Genomic DNA, 20,406 nt, shown 5'->3' on the forward strand with positions numbered 1-20,406 from the left:
AGGTCCTGAGCACTCCTTTGTATTTTGATTAATCTAACTTTACCTCAGCCCTAACAATTCTCTCAGTCCCTGCTACAGAAAAACAGCTGCTAACTTCTTGACTTCCCCAAAAGGATGGAATTTGCCAGGTTATGAGCATTGCCTCTTTTCCTTTAAATGTAAAACTTGGCATTCAAACCAAAGAGTTCAATATTGGTTTCTTCATACCATAGAATATTGTTTCTCATAGCCTGACACTCCTGTGGTTTTTGGCAAACTTTAAGCAATTGGCCATGCACCTTTTACTGCCTAAGGCCTATAAGACAATGAAGAGTGCAACAGAAGAAAACATCCAGAAAGGAGAGGAACTGAGCGAGTGGGCATACAAGAGTGAATAACTGTGTGGTTTTTCAACAACGGAGAGACGAGAAACTTGAAAACTGGTGCCAGGCTTGCTTTACTTTCGTTGACAGGTAATTATTTTGTTTGGTTATTTTCTGTTATAATTTGGTATTCTCTAAAAATTATTGACCTTCTGAATTGTTACATTATAACCACGGCAGGATGTTGTTCTCTTGATTCAGCACCTCTGCTGTTGCCGATTCCTCATTAACATAACAAAAAACATTACAATAAAGAGAAGAATAGCACCTAAGAAATCTCACTTTCTGTGATGACAGATGCAGTCACAATCATAAAGATATGTATTTGTCATACATTGTTCTGGATGTATTTGAAGGGATCTAGCTCTCCATTTTTGGTAGATAACCACCAAAAAGACTTCATGCACTATTAAGAAAATGCAAGATACCATACTACTCATCAAGTGATGGAGTGGGATGAGGATTGAGGAAGTTCAGGTGATATCATTGACACAATCACAAGATTTAAATGTCATTGAGAACTTGTGGGACTATGTTAGGAAGTGTGCGGAGAGTAATTCAACCACTATGCGAGGTCTGCAGACAGAAGTGGATAATGTGTGGGATGGAATATATTTAGATCATTTTAAGAAAACACGGAAGCACTAAGAAGCACTAAGTTCCTCTGCAATTCTCCAGAAATGAGTATTTTTTTAATACTTTTTTTTACCTTTGTACAGTGCATTCAGAAACCATTTAGAAACTATATGTGTGTGTGTGTGTGTGTGTGTGTGTGTGTGTGTGTGTGTGTGTGTGTAAACAGCTGAAAATTCATTCCCACATGTATTCAGACCCTTTATTCGGTCCTTTGCTGAAGCCTTATCCTTGGCAGCGATAACAGGTCTGAGAGTAAGGCTAAGGCTCCAGACTTAACATCCAGAGCCCTCAGGAATTCTGGGCGGATCTCATCCACCCCTGGTGCTCTGCCACCAAGGAGTTTTCCAACCACCTTGGCTACCTCGCCTGATGGATGGACCCTCGCTTGGATCTCCAAGCTCTGCCCTCTCTAGGGAAGGATCGTTGGTGGGATTGAGATGATCCTTGAAGTATTCCTTCCACCATCCAATGTCATCCCCAGTCAAAGTCAGCAGCCCCCCAGCCCCACTGTATACAGCCCCACTGTGTAGGTCAGGAACCGATTTGCTCTCCTGAGGTGCCTGACAGTTTGCCAGAACCTTCTCTGTGCCTGTCGATAGACTTTCTCCATGGTCTCACCAAACTCCTCCCACACCCGAGTTTTTGCCTCAGCAACCACTGAAGCTGCGACAAGTCCCACAAGCCAACCAGGCCCAATAGGACTCTTTCTTCAGCTTGACGGCTTCCTTCCTGTCCAGCGACGGCTTTGGGAATTGCCGCCACGAACATGGTGTTTGTTATGGACAGACTGGCGAGCACAGAACTCCAATAACAAAACACCACTCGGGTTCAGATCGGAGAGGCTGTTCCTCCCAATCGTGCCCTTCCAGGTCTCACTGTCATTGCCCATGTAAGCACTGAAGTCACCCAGCAAGACAATGGAATCCCCACAGGGGGCATTTTCCAGTATCCCCTCCAGGGTCTCCAAGAAGGCTGGGTACTCCGAACTGCTGTTCGGAGCATAAGCACAGACAACAGTCAGAACCCGTTCCCCGACCCGAAGGCACAGGGAAACAACCCCTTTGTGCACCAGAGAAAACCTCAACGTACAGGTGCTGAGCCAGGGAGCTATGAGTAAGCCCAATCTTGCCTGACGCCTCTCACCCTGGACAACTCCAGAATGGAATAAAGTCCAACCCCTCTCGAGAGAGTCTGTTCTAGAGCCCCCGCCATGTGTTGAGATGAGCCCAACTATATCTAGTTGGTATGTCTCAGCCTCATACACTAGCTTGGGCTCTTTTCCCTGCCATAGAGGTCACGTTCCATGTTCCGAGAGCCAGTTTCAGTAGCAGAGGATCGGAACGCCAAGGCCCCCGCACTGCACCGGACCCCCATAAGCGCCTCTCCCACAGGTGGTGGGTCCATGAGAGAGTGGTCCCATGTGGCTCATTCGGGCTGAGCCCGGCCCGGGACCCATGGGTGAAGGCCCAGCCACCAGGCGCTTGCTGAGGAACCCCTCCCCCAGGCCTGGCTCCAGGGTGAGGCCCCGGTAACCCTAATACAGGCGAGGGAAACTGGGTCCTGATGGTCTCCATCATATGGGGTTTTTGGAAATGCACCTAAATAAAATGTTGATGGATTTGTACTCTCCTTAGTATTTTCTAATTATAATACTTTTACTTCTACTCAAGTATAGTGATGAAAGGAAACTACTTTTGTTCAGTTACATTTTAGCCATTTATACTTAGTTATTTGCCTTCTATATCCTTTTTATACCAATTCCTTTTGATTTGATTTTATTATATTTTATGGGAGTCAGCCTTTGTTCTGCTTTTCTGGTTTGCATGTGTTCTGCTTTGAGATTGGTCCCACTTCTGATTTTGAAGCTTCAGCATTTTATTTTTGACCAAAAGAATTACAAAAATAGCAGAATGGAGTGTAACAAACTTCAGTTTATGTGCTGATAGTTGCTTGATTTTCCAAGATGTTCTGCTGCATTTCTACAAGTTATTTGATATTTGTTACTTGAAAAGGTACTTTTCATTTTACTTGAGCCCAAGTTTCAATCAATAATTCTATTTGAATATTGAGTTTAGGCTATTCAACCCACCTCTGGATGTGCACTGTCAGATATGAGGCTTTATATTAGACAAAGCTATGCTTAACTACAGGGAGTTGAATGCAAACTGGCTGAGCTGTTCTTAGATTATAGAAATGTGTAATAAAACTCTTCCCTTTAAAATGATGTAGCACAGAAACAGACATACAGGTAAGCTTTATTTAAATCATTGTTTCCTTGTGACTTACAAAACAATTTCATGTTGACTTTTTCAGCAGTTTTTTCAATCTGTTAAATCATTTTGTCACATTTGCATTACAAAAAATGTCAGAACAAAGTTCAAATTGGTAGCTGCTCTATTTAAAGGGAATAAGTAGGCGTATTTTTATCACATGCTTAATGTCATCATGACCATCATCATCATGATATATTAATAACAATCATCTTCTGTAACGTGATCACTTAATATATTTAATACCCCTCCTGTTTTATTTACCTCAGGCTGCTGTCAAGAGCTGTACTGGAGCTGAAAGTGAGTGCTGCATCATTTTACATTTTATTATTGTTCATTGTTTGATGTAAAATGTTTGATGTAATCTGTCATATTGTATTTTATGTATGTAGGCTAGGTGCAGAATAAAAAGCATGTAACGCTTTAGATCTGTCTCTGTTAGCAAAGCATCCACTGCTGAATGACGAGCTGTGTAGTGTTCATAGCTGCAAAGTGAAAACATGATCATTAGCATTGCTATATTAGAGAGTAATTCACTATATTTTAATATTATGGACAAAAATCAAATTAATTTAATTCAGGAATATTAAACCATGGCAGAACAGCCAGAACCAAATGAGAATACTTTATTTTTGTACTGTTTCACATTAATATGTAGTTTCAATAGAATGTGGTACAATTCTTTTTTTTTATGATTTATTCATTTGTATCCATTAGAAAAATAACAACAGGCAACAATAATGACCAGGTTTACTAACTGAAACTCAAAATGATCCTAGTAATCAGTTGAAAACTTTGGTAAGGCCAATAACAGTACTCAGACATTAGCAGGATAAACATTGGTGTTTTTCTCTTGGAGAACGGTTTGATGTTTTCTGGGCATGGAATACATACAGCTGCACAACTGATACTCAGCCAAGCTTGAATCTTCTCTTCTGCATAGCACGTCTCTTCTGAATTTTAAACACTTTCATGTTTTTTCTCTCTTGATTTTGGAATATTTAGTGTGTCTGTACTCTCTCACAGGCTCTTTATTAGCCAACAACATTTTTGACAGCCTAATTCAACTCAGCTCTCAGTATTTAAATATTCTAAAGCAAAATTTTCCAGAATGATGATGAGATTATGAGTCAGGTATGTTGGGTAATGGCTTTGCATTAGTAGCTTCAGATATCTCTGGTTTAAATAAGACAATACTCATGATTGATTAATAGTTCATTATATAGCTGAAATGATGTACTGTTGAACGTGATGAAGCACAATTTCCATAACAATGCAACAAATTCTATTATTCTAAAAATACAAATAATGATTGAGGTTGGATCTTAAATATTTAAAAATAATTTCATCACATGTATCGCTGTTGTAGGAAGAAAACCTTGTATCTCCAAAATGGTAACTTTACAGGAGAAGGAAAAAAACGTACTTTACTTTTAATGTAAGACAATGGAACCAGATTTTTTTCTAAATAATTTTGGGCTGTTTCTTTTGGTCCAGTCTTCATGAAATTTACACACAATGTAAAGGACAATGGGTACTTTCAAGTTATGTCAAAAACAGAAAAACGACAAAAATGGAGATACGAGGTTTTGTTCCGACAGCAGCGACCAATGTTTTACAATCAGTCACTGAGGACATCCATATTGCCAAGTACCTTCTTGTAACAGTAAACTGCAGTGATTATTGGTGTGATGTAGGTGAATCATTGGTGTGATGTTTTTATATTTTATTGAATTTTATTTTTTGATGAAGCCTTTATTTAATGCAAAACGCTGCCATTCAGGCCAGTTAGTTTTTTTTAAGTAAAAATCTAATATTTTATAATATTATATTATATACTATATATATTATATACTAATATAATACTAATATTATATATTATTTTGTGGTGTTAATGAGCTTAAGGCATATGGAATTATTTTGTTTCTGTAACTTATATAAGTTTTTACTTAATCATTTCATTTAGATGATTACAAAACTTCTGGCTTGAACCATCAAATGTTTTGTGGGTGGTTCAGATCAAGCCAGTTTTTTTATTCTGCTAATTGAATTCTAAAAGATCATTTAGAATTACACTCTTGAAAAAAGCTGAATTAAATTATTGATATAGATGTTAATCCTTTTTCCCCTCATGATGCCACTGTTCCTGAATGAATTACACAGATGGTGTGGCTGCTGTTATCTTTGGGACTGCTTGCACCAGAACTGGCCCAAGGCTGGCTATTCAGCAGAAAACGTCTGGACCCTGAAGTTAACATGAATATTGTAAGTAATATGAATGTTAAATACTTAAAATCTTAGGCTCATTACATACTAAGGCTTAATATTTAGTCATTACAGGGACTTCAGTTCAAACTGACTTTTTAGGTTACAGAAGTGTGTAATAAAACTTTAGGCCTGTTAATGGGCCATTTTCATATAATGATACACAACTAGTTGTATTTAGCCAGAGTGTAGATCATCTCTTAAACAGCTGAATGTTCTGAGTAAGTAGGGCTTCAAAAATCATCAGCTTTTGATTAGCCAAGTGAGAGTACACGGTCAGATGCTCTTACCCAGAGTGATGTTACAAATATTGGTAAATGTAGCATGCCCAAGGACTGGTGTCATGCGCTTTGACCAGTCAGGAAATCCAACACTAGTTCACTGTGTGGAGGGCAGCTGTATTACACAATACCAACCAGCTGATTAATCATCAGTAGTGAATATTCAGCCATTATTCACAAACAGAACAGATAAGTATTGACATTGCACAGGTTAGCTTACTGGTAGCTTTAGCGTTAGCACAGGAGCTAGCTTTAGCATTAGCTCATCTGAAGGAGCAGCACTTACAGAGACTAAAAGAATCCCCTAGTCTCATTACCATTACCAAAAACATTTCCAGAATTCTTTTTTGTGTTTGGTTTGTTTAATGTTTTCCTCATTTCTAAATGAATCATTAACTATCTTCATCCTCAAAGTTTGCAGCTGCTGTGCTGTTTACATTCTAAAAACCTGTGTTGTTGCTAGTAGATGTAACATCACAGGAGATTTGCAGTTGCAATTGATATTTTTTATATATAGTAATATTAGTACTCAAGAAAGCAGAGTTGACCATGAATATGTAAAACATTCTATTTACAATGTTTTATGCCTTGACAAAGTGCTTTTTCACAGCTTGTTTTCTCTGACGGCAGTTTTCAGCTGTGATCAATATTAGGGCTGCAATTAACATCCAGTTAAATCTGATAATAAAAATATTTTTTTAAAGTATTTTTATAACTGATACATTTAAAGACACTACATATTTAGAACAAATGAATAAATTAAACAACATTTCAATCCAATGGGAAACAAGCTTTTGTTAGTGTAACGTGGAGCAATGTGGAGGCGGACGCATACGTGGAGAAAAGTAAGATTTATTACAGGCAAATCCAAAATCCAGGTCGAGACAGTCTGTAGTCAAAGAGCCAACAAGAACAGATCAGGGAACAGACATAATAAACAGCGAAACAGACTAGAACACAGAAAACAATACATCCAACATGTCAAACATACAAACACTTCAAACAATAAATACAGAACAAAGACCAATAATCACAAGGGGCAAACACAGGGCTTAAATACAATACAAGGGACAACAAGGGATAACAGGACACAGGTTGAAACACAGGTGGGAACAATCAGGGGTGGGGTCTGAAAAGTAGGAGGCGAACTGGGAGGAAAAGCACAACAAATGCATGTGGAAGATCAAAACACAACACGAACACATGGACAGGACTGGGAGGGGCCAGTCGTGACAGTTAGCAATGTCAGTGCTAGCTAGTGACTAGCAACAAGCAGTTGCCTGCTCTGAACACTGTGGTAAAAATGGGCCTTTCAGAGCAAGATACATTTACTCATTTAGACATAAGATATTGTCACTTTTTTGGTGTCATCAGCACATATTTTCTTAAGAGATAGCATTTGATTGGGTGAGTTAATATTTCAAAATGAAGTTGCAGCCCTAATCTACAGATCTATAGACTGTCTTTGTCTTTTCTCCTTTTTGAATAGCTGTGTTTGTGTGTAACAGAGTGAGATCATCGGGCACTGGGGTTATCCAGCTGAAGAGTTTGAGGTGGTCACTGATGATGGCTACATCCTCAGCATCAACAGAATCCCACATGGAGTCAATAACACAGCTTTGCAAGGTGAGATTGGAGAACACCTATACTGATAAGCCTGGAGTATATGGTTCCAACATTCTCAATCAAAATCCAATGTTCTAATGTCAGCAGGTTTATATGGTTCCAAAATAATGACTGAAAATCCCAAACAACTAGTAGTCCACACATGAAACAATGTGAATGAGTATGAACAGTCTGTAACTGTTGTGGGGATGAGAACCTTTTGTAGCAGTGTGATTGTGGGAGAACATTCTAGAACTTTGTGAATGGGGATGAACATTCTATATTCTTAAAAAAAGAGGATGCTTCAAAGGTTCTTTATTAAAGAAAACGGTTCTATATAGGATCATGCATACTCAAGAAATCTGTTGGATGATCAAAGGGCTTTTTTGCATAATGACAGCGTTTCTCAGACTGATGGAATATGTGCTGAAGATGGTTCTATATAAAGCCTTTTTGAAAATGATTCCATATAGCATCTAAAAAGGTTCTTCTATTGTTACAATGTCAAGCTTGTAACAATAGAAGAACTCTTCTGGGTGCTATATAGAACGTTTTCAAAAAGGGTCTATATGGAACCATCTATAGCACATTCATGCAAATTCTCCATCAATCTGAAGAACCCTTTCATAATGCTAAAAACCCTTTAATCATGCAAAGGGTTCTTTGAATATTCATGGTCCTATATAGAACCATTTTCTTTATGAAAGAACTGTTAAAGTTCCATCTTTTTTAAGAGCGTAGATCAAAATTGCAGAGGAGAGTATTCTTAAACAGTGTGAATGGGGTAAAACATTCTACAACAGTGTGAATGATGACAAACATGCTAGGACACTGTGAATGGAGGAGATCATAAACCGTGTAAATGAGGAGAACGTTCGAGGACAGTGTGAATGGGGATGAACATTCTAGAACTGTGTAAATGGGGATATGCTAGGATGGTGTGAATAGTGGATAACATTCTAGGACAGTGTGGATGTGGAGAATGTTCTAGAATGGAAGAAGAAAGTGTGAATGGGAGACCATTCTAGAACAGCATGAAAGTAGAGAATGTTTTAGAACAGTGTGAATGGGGATGAACATTTTATGAATTCATGCGAAGCAATGCGGTCAATGAAAAGCAGAAATCTTGTTCTCATACTCATACATTCTGTTGCACTTGCACTTGTCTGTTTTAAGACAAGTAGGCATAATAGTTTCCTTCATTTGTCACTTCTATGCTAAAACAGTAGCAAAAATGAGAAGTGTGTTGCATTAGTCACCCTCCCAAGTGCAGGGAAGATTCTCTTTCAAGCCTTTATTTCGCTGTCTCTTTATGGATACGCCCTTTTGCATAACCTCAGAAGCCCGTATTTCAAAATAATCAGCTGTCCCTCAATATGACTACACTGGGTGCTTAGCTTGACTGTCCACAGCTGAGCTAACAACCCTTTTACAACCAAGTGCGCACAAACTTGGTTTGAGTGTTGGTGTTGGTGCATACCCTCCGGATTTTTTGCAAACCTCTCTCTCAGATTCCGCCAAGCTAATCTCCTTTAGTCGGGGAGCAGATGATATCCAGGCCAGATTCTAGCATTTGGAATAAGATGTGCGTAATCTCTGCCTTTTGTGAATCCGTAGATGTACTGTTAAAGTGACTGGCAGGACAGTGGGCATCAAGGTGGTGCAGGAGAGAGCACACTAGCTCAACCATTCCAGTCTCTCTCACAAGGAGAAAACTAGTTCTTGGTTATTTCTGTAGGTCCCAAGGGCCAACTCAGTTTCACTGTCATTGCTATGCCAATGTTGTCATCTTGGGTGACCAGACACCCTCGTTTACTGGGGATAGGCCACCAAAAACAAGCTGGAGCTGTCACTGAAAATATCCCTGTGTTTTTACTGTGAACTAAATACATACCAGAAAGTCCAAAAAAAGACCTGGCACTAAGAAAACTGCCTCCTGTGCAAAGCCTGTGTGTTTCTATTGAAGATGTTTTCTGGTATCAAAAAGAGAGGGGGGTTTAAGGCCAATTTAGATTCTGCATGCTGTCAATATGCACCACAGAAGTTAAGAATGCTAATACATGCAGCTCTCTTGTGTTGGTGATTGGTTCATCTCTGTCTACATTTAAGACACATACTTAAACATCTACATGACAATTTAGTTCTGAGATTTACCTTTTAAGCCGTGATCTACATATATTTTTATATTTCCATTTGGACTTTTGCTTGGTCTTCAGGTTTTATGAAAGGTATTAGACCTTTATTAGTCCCACAACAGGGAAATTTCACTTCCACATTTAACCCATCCGTGAAGTGAAACACCACATACACTCTAATGAGTGCACACACACACTAGGGGGCAATGAGCACACTTGCCTGGAGCGGTGGGCAGCCCAACAGTGCCGCAGTGCCCAGGGAGCAGTTGGAGGTTAGGTGTCTTGCTCAAGGACACCTCAGTCACATGCTGTCGGCACTGGGGATCGAACCGGTGACCTTCCGAGGAAAACGAGGCTGGTTCCCTAACCTCCAGCCCATGACTACCCCAACTACCCCAACTACACTACTATTGGAGGAGCTATTGCAATGCTTAGGAGGAAAGGCATTATTCTGCCCACATATTCATCTGGTCATAACTGGCTATTAGCTGCCCAGTTGGACAAGGAAGTGATAGAGCACACCAGACTGCTAACAAAACATCTGAGTACCCTGGGATTCTGTATGAAAAATTGCCAAGAGTGTTTTGACTTCCTCTCAGACCACCTCATTCATAAGGCTGACTTTGGAGTCAATCTCATTCAGGGCATGGCTGTCTGCGGAGAGGACGTGTTTTTGGATGTGTCCAACCCACAGCTGTGGCATCAGCCTTGGTCACTATCCAGTTGGGCCACCTGTACATGGGTGAGTTCCAGCGATGTGTGGCCTCTTTCAGACTGAATCATTGACTTTCACCACTCAGTGCCCCTATTCTTTTCTCTGAATTTCCAGTACGCACAGATGTGTGTGGACATCCATGTCTACGTGCCCTGCTAATGCATTTCTATCACTAGTGTTGATCGTGCCAACTCTAGCCAGGGTGAGACAAGAAGGGTTTTAACTTGTTCTGATCAATTATTCGGATAGCAAGGGCGTGCAGCCTCCTGCTGGCTAGCATGCACATTACAATACAGCAATGGTGACATCATGGGCCCGGATTCAGGGCTTCTCTTTTCAGGAGATTTTTATAGCAGCTAGCTGAACCTCATCTCGTAGCGAAGGAGTTAATAGGCTGGATGTCACTGCAGCAGTCATTAATGAATCAGTTCTGAGAGAATGCAGGAGTCGGAGATAGGACTAAAAAGTACAAGGGGCAGCCTTAAGTACAGAAGTTTAAGTGTTTTGTGTTATTTCTAGTTATATAGGCAATATACAGTGAGTGCTCTCTGATGACTGCGCATCAGAGAGGCCTGTGGGTCTGCCTGGCTGGTAACCGCTAATAATGAATTCCGATTTTGATTAATATGTAAAGAGTTTATCAAGCTGTTCGTGTCAGTTGAGGAATTTTGCTGGGTGTCATGCCATCAAGTGTATTCAACATGATAAGTGCTGGAGCTCAGCAGTGCCTCTGAAGATATTTAAGATATAAGATATTTCCTGCTGTCCTTTCTTCAAGTCAATTGGGAAACTTTTTCTTGAAACTGTATATTTTAGAGATAGGGTACATTTAAATTGTCATCATGCTTCCTTCATGGCAAGTCATAGGGAGTGAAACAGTTCAGTTTGAAGAAAATGGTTTGTCACCACTCAGTTTGTCCGTCAGTCGCTACATGTCTGTTTGATGGTGACATTGCAGGGCATTTCAAATGAAGAGATTTATGTAATTGCTATTCCCTTAACTAACGTCCCATAATCAAGAGTGCAGGTATAATTCTCATTCTTATGCATGGTAATTCACTTCATAAAGTAGACATAACAAATAAGATAAACTATCAGGCAGATGTACATTTTAAATTTATTAATGATTATTTATCTTTCATTACATTATTACATACATTACATTATATACCTTTCTAGCTATTCTGCATAACTCCAACCTGAAGTTCCTTCCAATTACTTCTTTTTCTAAGAATGAATGAATGAATGTATTGATCCAGACGACCTCACTGCAAGATTAGTTTTTGCTTCACAAAGAATTTGCATGTTGATGGAATGCTTTCCATTCACATAAGCAAATTCATTCTCTGATGACCTCTTTATTGCAGTGTCAGTGCAGTCCATTGCTGTTGGAAAACAAGTCATCACTACAAATTGTGTCTTAATGTCTCTTCACTGAAACAAATTCCCACAGACAAACTCCAAAATGTTGCACTAAGCTTTAATAGAGGATTGGAGGTTGTTGTATTCACAAAGAGGGTGGGAACTCTAAATGAATCCACATGGTTTTGGAAATGGATGTCCAAGAAGCTCATATGGTCCACCTCTGCATCTCTTTTGGTCAGCTGCATCAAGTCAAGAATTCTGCCATTCAACACTTGCTACTGAGAATGTGAATGGCAGTAATATTTACTCCACCAGTGTCTATATGTAAATGCAAGTATATGGGACTCATGTATGAGACAGATATCTTGAAATATTTGGAAGTGAAACATTTAGGATTGTTTTTGCCAAGCCAGTGACAGAGAGAGGCACTTATGTATACATACCTTAAGTTTATCTAGATATTACTGAGCTATATTTTGGACTAGTTTACAGAGTAAAAATATCTTACATTTACTTAAGTTGTTAAATATAGTTTTAGGAGTAAATATGACTCTTATTACTCATTTTCCATTACCAAATGACAATTATATGCAGAGAATAAACAAATTTTTTTTTTTATTTGAATATCTAAAATGGCCTCAGCTTTATACAAATTCAGTAAGCCTTTTTAAGGCTCTTTTGGTGCTCACAAAAGATGAGCTCACATAGTCAAATCAGTGTTAAAGCTCCCAAAAAAGAAAACTAAGCTGGTACACACACATATGCTGGCTACAAATAAAATTTCATCCTTGAACAACATCCTGGAAGTGAGATCATGATTGACATTGGGGTCATTATTTCATGCCTATTAAGACGATAAGGTAATGGATTAGCATTGACATTGTGGTTCAGCTTGATAATCTTTTTTGTAACTTGTGTTTGTGGCAGATCCTAAGCCTGTGGTGTTCCTCCAGCATGGTCTTCTGGCTGCAGGGAGTAACTGGGTTTCCAATCTCCCCAGCAACAGCCTTGGCTTCCTCCTGGCTGACACAGGGTTTGACGTGTGGCTGGGTAACAGCCGAGGAAACACTTGGTCAAGAAAACATGTCAGCCTCAGCCCTAAACAAAATCAATACTGGAAGTTTAGGTGAGAATCACTTTTACTGTCTATTGGAGTTCATTTTTAATATGATTTGATTACTAAAGCACTATGGGTAATGTAAATATTACCTGTGTTTTTCAGTGATGTTAGTCCGGTCCAAATACCTCATGTCAGTCATTTTCATGGACTGCTCCCATGTCAGTAAAGATTAGATTGGATTTTATTGTTTATAAAATGAACTGTAGAAACAACAGTATGTTATATTATTCCTGCGTCAATTGTCATGTCAGTATATATTCAATTCTATCCTGTGTAAAATATGTTTTCTTAAATATGGAGACAATTCAAGAAGCTTTTACTTGTATTCTGTTATTGACCATAATCAAATCGTTGATTGTTAGCTGTAATTCCTAAGTTAATTACAAAGCTAAAGACACATTGCACTCACTTAAGACAGCTATGCGTGTGTTTGTGTTAAAAAATTACAGTGAAATTCAAAGTTTGTACAAACTCAAGTGTATAAATGCCCATAAAAATAGAAAGCAGTGAATCTGTTTGACATTTATTACATTAAAAACAGTACAAAAGCTCTTCATAATAAGTTTTTTTGTAAATATCTGCCCATACCAAATTTGATGCCTGCATCATATTCTAAAAATTGGGCCAGGAGTGTATTTACCACTGTGCTGCATCACCTTTTATGATTCTTTGGTTATACAGCTCTTCAGCTGCACAACCATGTGGGGCCGCAGTTGTTGTGTTTTGCACATCATAACATGCCACATTTTCAATAGCAGCCAGAAGGGTGAAATATCTAAAATCCTTGCTATTGGACATATCCATCTAGGTATTTCCTGGATATTTCCATTTCTACCCAAGCATGACTGTATCACCTTTTTAAGATGTTTTTGAACATTTCACAACCTTCTGAATATTAAACTGCTCCTCTTTCAACTTTTTGGAAAGTGTCGCAGACACTCCATGTATGCATATTTACAAAAAAAAAACATGAAGCATGAAGTAGATTGAACATTTTATGTGTTGTTTTGTACTGCTTTCATTTAAATGCAGATGAAAGTGCATTTACATATAACTGCTTTCTGTTTTTATTTGTATTGTACCTACTGTCACCACTTTTTTGGACTTGGGGTTGCACATACTGTCAATTTGTGCTGCTAAACACGTTGTGTATTGTGGTACAGATCATTTCCCCACTTCCCCATGTAAAGATAATGCCTCCCAAATTGTACTACAGTAATACAAACTCTTTGAGAACTTCATAATAGCTCATGCAGCATTATGAATTTGTTTCAGTTCTGTTTAATGCTATATATATATATATATATATATATATATATATATGTATGTATTGTGTCTTTTTGGCAGCCGTGATGAAATGGCTAAGAAGGACCTTCCAGCAGTGATAAACTTCATCACAAAAACCACAAAGCAGGATAAGATCTTCTATGTTGGCCATTCTCAGGGTACCACTATAGGTAAAGTACTGAGATCTCACCTATGACACTTTTAATTCATAATAAGTTTAGTTCACTGTTATGTAACAGCTATGGGATGTCGTTTAGCATTGGTCGTATTTAAATGGTTGATGGGTTAATGTCTGTCTACAATCACTGAGAATATACTGTACAACTAATGCATGACTTCATTTTTTTCAGCTTTCATGGCATTTTCCACAATGCCAGAGCTGGCTAGCAAAATCAAGATGTTTTTCGCTCTGGCCCCTGTAGCCACTGTAGCCTTCACAAGCAGTCCAATTACCAAACTAAGCATCCTTCCAGAACCATTGATTTGGGTGAGAAAGAGCAGTTTGATAAACACATGACATCACATACACATTCAGCACCAATGCACTTGCATTCATCTGTTTCTCAAGTCGCTCAAATTGTAAGCACTTTTTTTTCTTCAATTCTCTCTTCAGAATCTCTTTGGACAGAAAAGCTTTTTTCCTCAAAATAAACTCCTCAAATTTTTTGCAACAAAATTCTGCAGCAAGAAACTGGTTAATGTGTTGTGTCGAAACATAATGTTCCGCCTGTTTAACTTTGACAAGAAGAACCTAAACATGGTAAGTTGTTGAATTATTGTCTTCCTCTAGTCCAGGAATAATTTTGAATTCTATATTAGCATTTTGTTACATTCTAACATTTTTAATCAGCATTTTCCACCTTTCCAAATATCTCATATCTGGTTCTTTCTCATATCAGACGAGAATACCTATGTACATCACACACACTCCAGCTGGAACATCTGTGCAGAACATGGTGCACTGGACTCAGGTACGCAGCTTACAAAACGTTTGGACAGTATGTGAAATGCAAATAAAAACAGAAAGCAGTGACCTGTAAATCCACATTCAATTTTATTTAAATAAAAACAGGACAAAGACAAGATGTGTAATAAAATGCAGGGATGAACTGAGGTTTAGCACTTAACACCAAAAATGCATCAGCAAAATATACAGCAGTTAAAAAAAACATTAATCAACCAGAGATTGCAGGGATTTTAGGTATTTCACCCAATACAGTGCATAATATCATCAAACGATTCAGGGAATCTGGAGAAATCTCGGAAATTTGCCAGGATGAAAACCACAATAAAAGAGTAAGAATGAAAATTGCAATATCTGACCTTCAATCCATCAGATGACACTGCATTAAAAATCAGCGCCCTTCTGTGATAGGTATTACTGCATGGGCTCAGGAGCATTTTGTCAAATTACTATTATAATTACTATTACAAATTACTATTATAAAAACTGTTTGTCACTGTGTTCACAAATGCAAGTTAAGATTGTACTATGCACAGTGCACAGTGTGTAAATATGTCAACCTTTCAGACTGTTTATAGAAATGAACGTTGTGTTCTCTTGGCCAAAGAAGAAAAGGACCACACAGATTGTTAGCGATGTAAAGTTCAAAAGTCAGGCTCTGTCATGGCACAGGGGTGAATTTGTAGGTAACTTGCATATCTGTGAATGCATCTTAAACATTGAGCACATTTTTGAGCCACATATGCTGCCTTCTCGACAACGTATTTTTCAGGGATGACCATGTTTATTTCAACATAACAGTACCAAACCACTTTCTGCACATGTTACAACAGCATGACTGCATAATCAGAGAGTGCTGGTGCCAAACTGGCCTGTCTGCAGTCCAGAACTGACTCCTACTGAACAGTTTTGCACATTATTAAGCTCAAAATACAACAAGGATGGCCCATATGGCTGCTCAGTTTGTACTCTAAGCAGATATTGACATGGAGTACTCATGGAGAGTTCTGTTAACAGGCTTTGAAAAGTGGGAAACTACTGGCATACAACTACGGAGCACTTGGAAATTTGGTTCATTACAAGCAGGTAAGATTACTTTATAGAATTTTTTAAATATTCATTATGTTTTAGACATCTTCCATCATTTCTCTTTTCTCCTGCTAGTTTACCCCTCCTCAGTACAATGTGAAGGACATGAAGGTGCCCACAGTGCTGTGGTCAGGAGGGCAAGACGTCCTGGCAAATCCAAGAGATATTGCAATGCTGCTCACACAGATTCCTAACCTGGTGCACCATCACCGCATCGAGCACTGGGGACACCTGGACTTCATCTGGGGTCTGGATGCTCCACACATGATGTATAATGAACTGATCAAGCTGATGAGGAAGGATGTGTGATCATTTCCTTTTCACTCTCTGTAATTGTGCTAAAAACTTGCTGCTTTTAAACTATAAAACAACCACCAGCATATAAGTTTGCATTCCATTATGCGGGCACCAGAAAATAAAATCAAAGGGCCATGTAGCAATTTTGCTGTACTTGAATACAACATGACTACACGGCCCATCAGTGAGCTCATCAAAGTTGCCTTTTTTGAAAGGATCGGTTAAATTACTTTGTAATCAGTGGACCTACAAAGCAAAAATTGATGCAACATTTTTTTTACAATCCTGTTGTTTCCAAAAAAGTTGTGCAAAATGAAAATAGAATCAGAAAGCAATAACGTGCATTTAAACACTATGTTTATTTGAAAATAGTGCAAGGATACCAAATGTTGAAAATGAGAAAATGTAATTGTGTTTTGAAAAATTATGACTTGAATTGAAAAATGAATTGAATATTATGGCAACAACTTTTTTAAAAAGTTGGGACAGGGGCAACAAAAGACTGGAAAAGATGTGTAATGCTAAAAAACACAAAAGGTGGAACATTTCCCATAATTAATTATGTTAATTGGCAACTGGTCAGTAACATGATTGGGTACTAAAGAGCATCTCAGAGAGGCTGAGTCCTTCAGAAGTAAAGATGGGGAGGAGTTCACCGCTCTATGAGAGACTGTACAGGCAACAATTCAAAAATAAAGTTTCTCAACATAAAAAAGCGAAGAACTTGGTGATTTCAGTAGAAGTAGAAAAGTGTCCACAGTTTAAAAGTCAGCATCTGTGATGGTATAGGAGCACATTAGCGCACATGGCATGGGTGACTTGCACATCTGTAAAGACACCATTAATGCGGAACGATTTTTGGAGCAACATATGCTGCCATCCAGATGGCTTTTTCAGGGAAGGCCTTACTTATTTCAGCAAGACAATGCTGAACCACATTCAGCATGTATTACAACAGCATGGCTCCACAGTAAAGCCATCCAGCCTGCCTGCAGTCCAGATCTGCCACCCATTGAAAAGAATTAGGTGCCTTATAAAAACAAAATTATGACAAAGATGATCCCGAACTATTGAGCAGCTAAAAGCCTATGGCAAACAAGAATAAGAAAACATTTATACCTTTAAAAACTATAGCAACTGGTCTCATTTACAGAGTGCTGTTTAAAAAACAGAGTGGAAAACATGCACCTGTCCCAACGTGTTGCTGGCATCCATTTTCAAAATGAACACATTTTTCAAAAAACAATAAAGTTTAAACATCTGATATGTTCTATTTGCACTATTGTCAATTAAATATAAGGCTTAAATTTTTCGCACATCATTGCATTCTGATTTTATTTACATTTTGCACAGAGGCCCAACTTTTTTTGGAAATCACACAAAAGTGACTTAAGTAAATTAAAATAAACTAAACGGATCATTTTGGTGTATTAACCAAAAATGAAATGTTGAATATTATGCCAAGTGGTTCCATGCAACTGTTTTAAGTAGCCTTTAACATGCTCAACTGATTCTAATTAACTGGGTTGATTATTTATTTTTATTACTCCAACATTTAACTTAGTATGGCTATGTTCTACTAATTAATACAGAAAAATAACAACAAGTTAATAGGTTAAAGTTACATGTGCATAATTTTCTTAAGTACTCAATTTTTCATCAAGGTACAAACAGGTACCCTTAAAGGTACAACAGTGGTTTTAAGGTCCAATGGTATGTCTTAAATATGTTTTTCCCAGTGAAAAATGACTTATTTGTAACTTTTACAGACCTAATGTTTTAAAACAGAACAATAAAATAAAAAGCCTGGAGACGAGACGGGGTGTATGAAGTCAATACGACTTAAATAATTTGATTTCAAAGTAATATAGTACAATTATGTTCCCTGAGTAAAGGTGAGATGTACCCTTGAGGGTACCACCCCAGTGGCAAGAGGGGTACTGCTCCAGTGACCGTTTACTACTTAACTTCTCTACCCCAACTACAAAAACTACTTTCAATGAATAAAAATGATGTAATCTACTGATTTATTCACTTTTTCTCTCTCAAATAAGTTCATGATCTCAAGATATACCACTCCACCCACAAGCATCTAATGGTAGCCTAAATATAGACATTAGACTACCTCTTTGAGATTTTAAAATGGTAAATTATGAATAAAGTTCAGGTGCGGGTTATAAAGGATTTAGTGTAAAGCAGTGACCATAGATGAGAGTCATTACGAATAAGAAGGAGATAAACACACATCACTGCTTCCTGTGTAGTGCTGATGGAATCTAACTAATGAAATTCATTCTCAATAAAATGCTTCTGTGAGTGAGTATCATTAAAAGGGGTAGAATAAAGCCCCTCCTGCCCCTTGAGTACTTATGCCACTCGTTATATCTGTGTTGATTCGTTATCATGAGAAAAATAAAAACCAAAAGGTACACACTCAAATACTATTTCTGATTTAAACTTTCAGCTCATGCCTGTTGCTGGTCTTCTGTTGCACTTTCTCTATTGCCTTCACGAGTTGAGGAAAAAGTTATTACTAGGAAATTTCTCATAGCCAGCTTACGATTCAGACTTCTCAAAACAATGTTCTACATTACAAAGTTCACATGGCTAGCTAGTTAGCTCACAATGGTTAACCTAGCCAAGGGCGAGTGCATTCTGATTGAATAATCCGCTCTTCAAGGTGCAAGACACCACCAAAACTGTCATCCTCAGATAAACAGTACCTAAAGCTTTCATCTTTGAGAGAGAGGAGAAAGTCAAGCTCCACTCTTATTTCAGATCTGAAACAATCCACGGGTGTTTCTGCCCATCCTTCCACTATGAGAAGACACTATGGGTCTGAAAAGATGTCAAGAAGCTGTTACTAATGAAAAGGAAATAGTTAAAAAGGAAGGAAATTCACACCAGGACACCAGAACTGTGATCTGAGATGTAGAACTAGGATATTATGGACTGATGTATCTAAATTTGAGATCTGTGATGGTAACAGATGGCAGTATGTGCACTACCAAAGCGCTGAAAAATTCTTCCAACCATCTGTACAGCCATCAATCAGGCACGGTGAAGAATCAGTCAAAGTTTGGAAATGTACACTATATGGCCCAAAGGTTGTAGACACCTGATCATCACTCCTAAATAAGTGTAATAATAATAATAATAATAATAATGAATAATAATAAAGCCTGCTGGACATCCCATCCCAAATCCATGGCATTAATATAGACTTGACCCACCATCTGCAAATATATATTCCACCAAAAATCGTCGCTGCGTTACATCTTAACTGACCAAATCGGTACTTAGTTGATGTATGGCAGTAGAAGGACTTTGGCGACATCTAGCGAATGTGTCATGTCTGATTTGTAGGCCTTATTTAACATGATAATAATAATAGTACGCCGACATTGCAGTTATTTGTGGAATATGAAACATCGGAAAACGGAATAATACACAACTTTCGAGAAGAGCTAGAAAAGCTAGCTTTGAATAACAGTCTTAACAACGGCCAGCCTGTCCCTGCAGTAATGATAATCATGTCATTTGTATGTAGGCTAAACAGCACATCAGTAATAACATTTCAAACGGGTTTAAAAAGACGAAGAGATTTTTAAAGAGCTGTGAACTGTCGTTCTGGCAGACGGCTGTCTCAGCAGCTGCAATGTCTTCTTTGAATCCGCTGGTGTTTTCTCTCCGCCCCTTCACTCATCTGTCACTGTCAAATCTGCGAAACTGTTTTTATCACACCCGTATTCAGACTAAACCCGTCAGCTGCGATATGATTGGCTGGTGGGATCTCGCCTCCAGCGCTACGATTGGCTAGAACGATCTCGTCTCTGTTAGATTTACCTGCTAGTGGGGTTTTGCCTCCTGCGCTAGTCCTTTTAATACTTTTATCAGTGTCCTAATAGTTTAAGCTTTTTAATGCCACTATTAAGGTTTGCACTCCATTCTCTTCACATTCCAGCTTGTGGATGTCAGAGAGTGACAGCAATAACCAAACGCACCGCATTTTAAA

General features: G+C 38.4%; 1 protein-coding gene across 1 annotated transcript; it reads left to right on the forward strand.

Moving 5' to 3' along the window:
- The first annotated feature begins 389 nt into the window (after positions 1-389).
- Positions 390-16,785, forward strand: LOC108431969 (lysosomal acid lipase/cholesteryl ester hydrolase-like). The gene is made up of 11 exons (XM_017705464.2): positions 390-452; positions 3,538-3,568; positions 5,432-5,533; positions 7,323-7,440; positions 12,562-12,760; positions 14,102-14,211; positions 14,392-14,528; positions 14,655-14,801; positions 14,941-15,012; positions 16,023-16,091; positions 16,170-16,785. The coding sequence occupies exons 3-11, from the start codon at positions 5,432-5,434 to the stop codon at positions 16,401-16,403; spliced, it is 1,188 nt and encodes a 395-aa protein (XP_017560953.1). The 5' UTR covers positions 390-452; positions 3,538-3,568; the 3' UTR covers positions 16,404-16,785.
- The last annotated feature ends 3,621 nt before the right edge of the window (positions 16,786-20,406 follow it).

This window comes from Pygocentrus nattereri, chromosome 13, assembly GCF_015220715.1.
Source record: "Pygocentrus nattereri isolate fPygNat1 chromosome 13, fPygNat1.pri, whole genome shotgun sequence".
NCBI classification, from domain to species: Eukaryota; Metazoa; Chordata; class Actinopteri; order Characiformes; family Serrasalmidae; genus Pygocentrus; species Pygocentrus nattereri.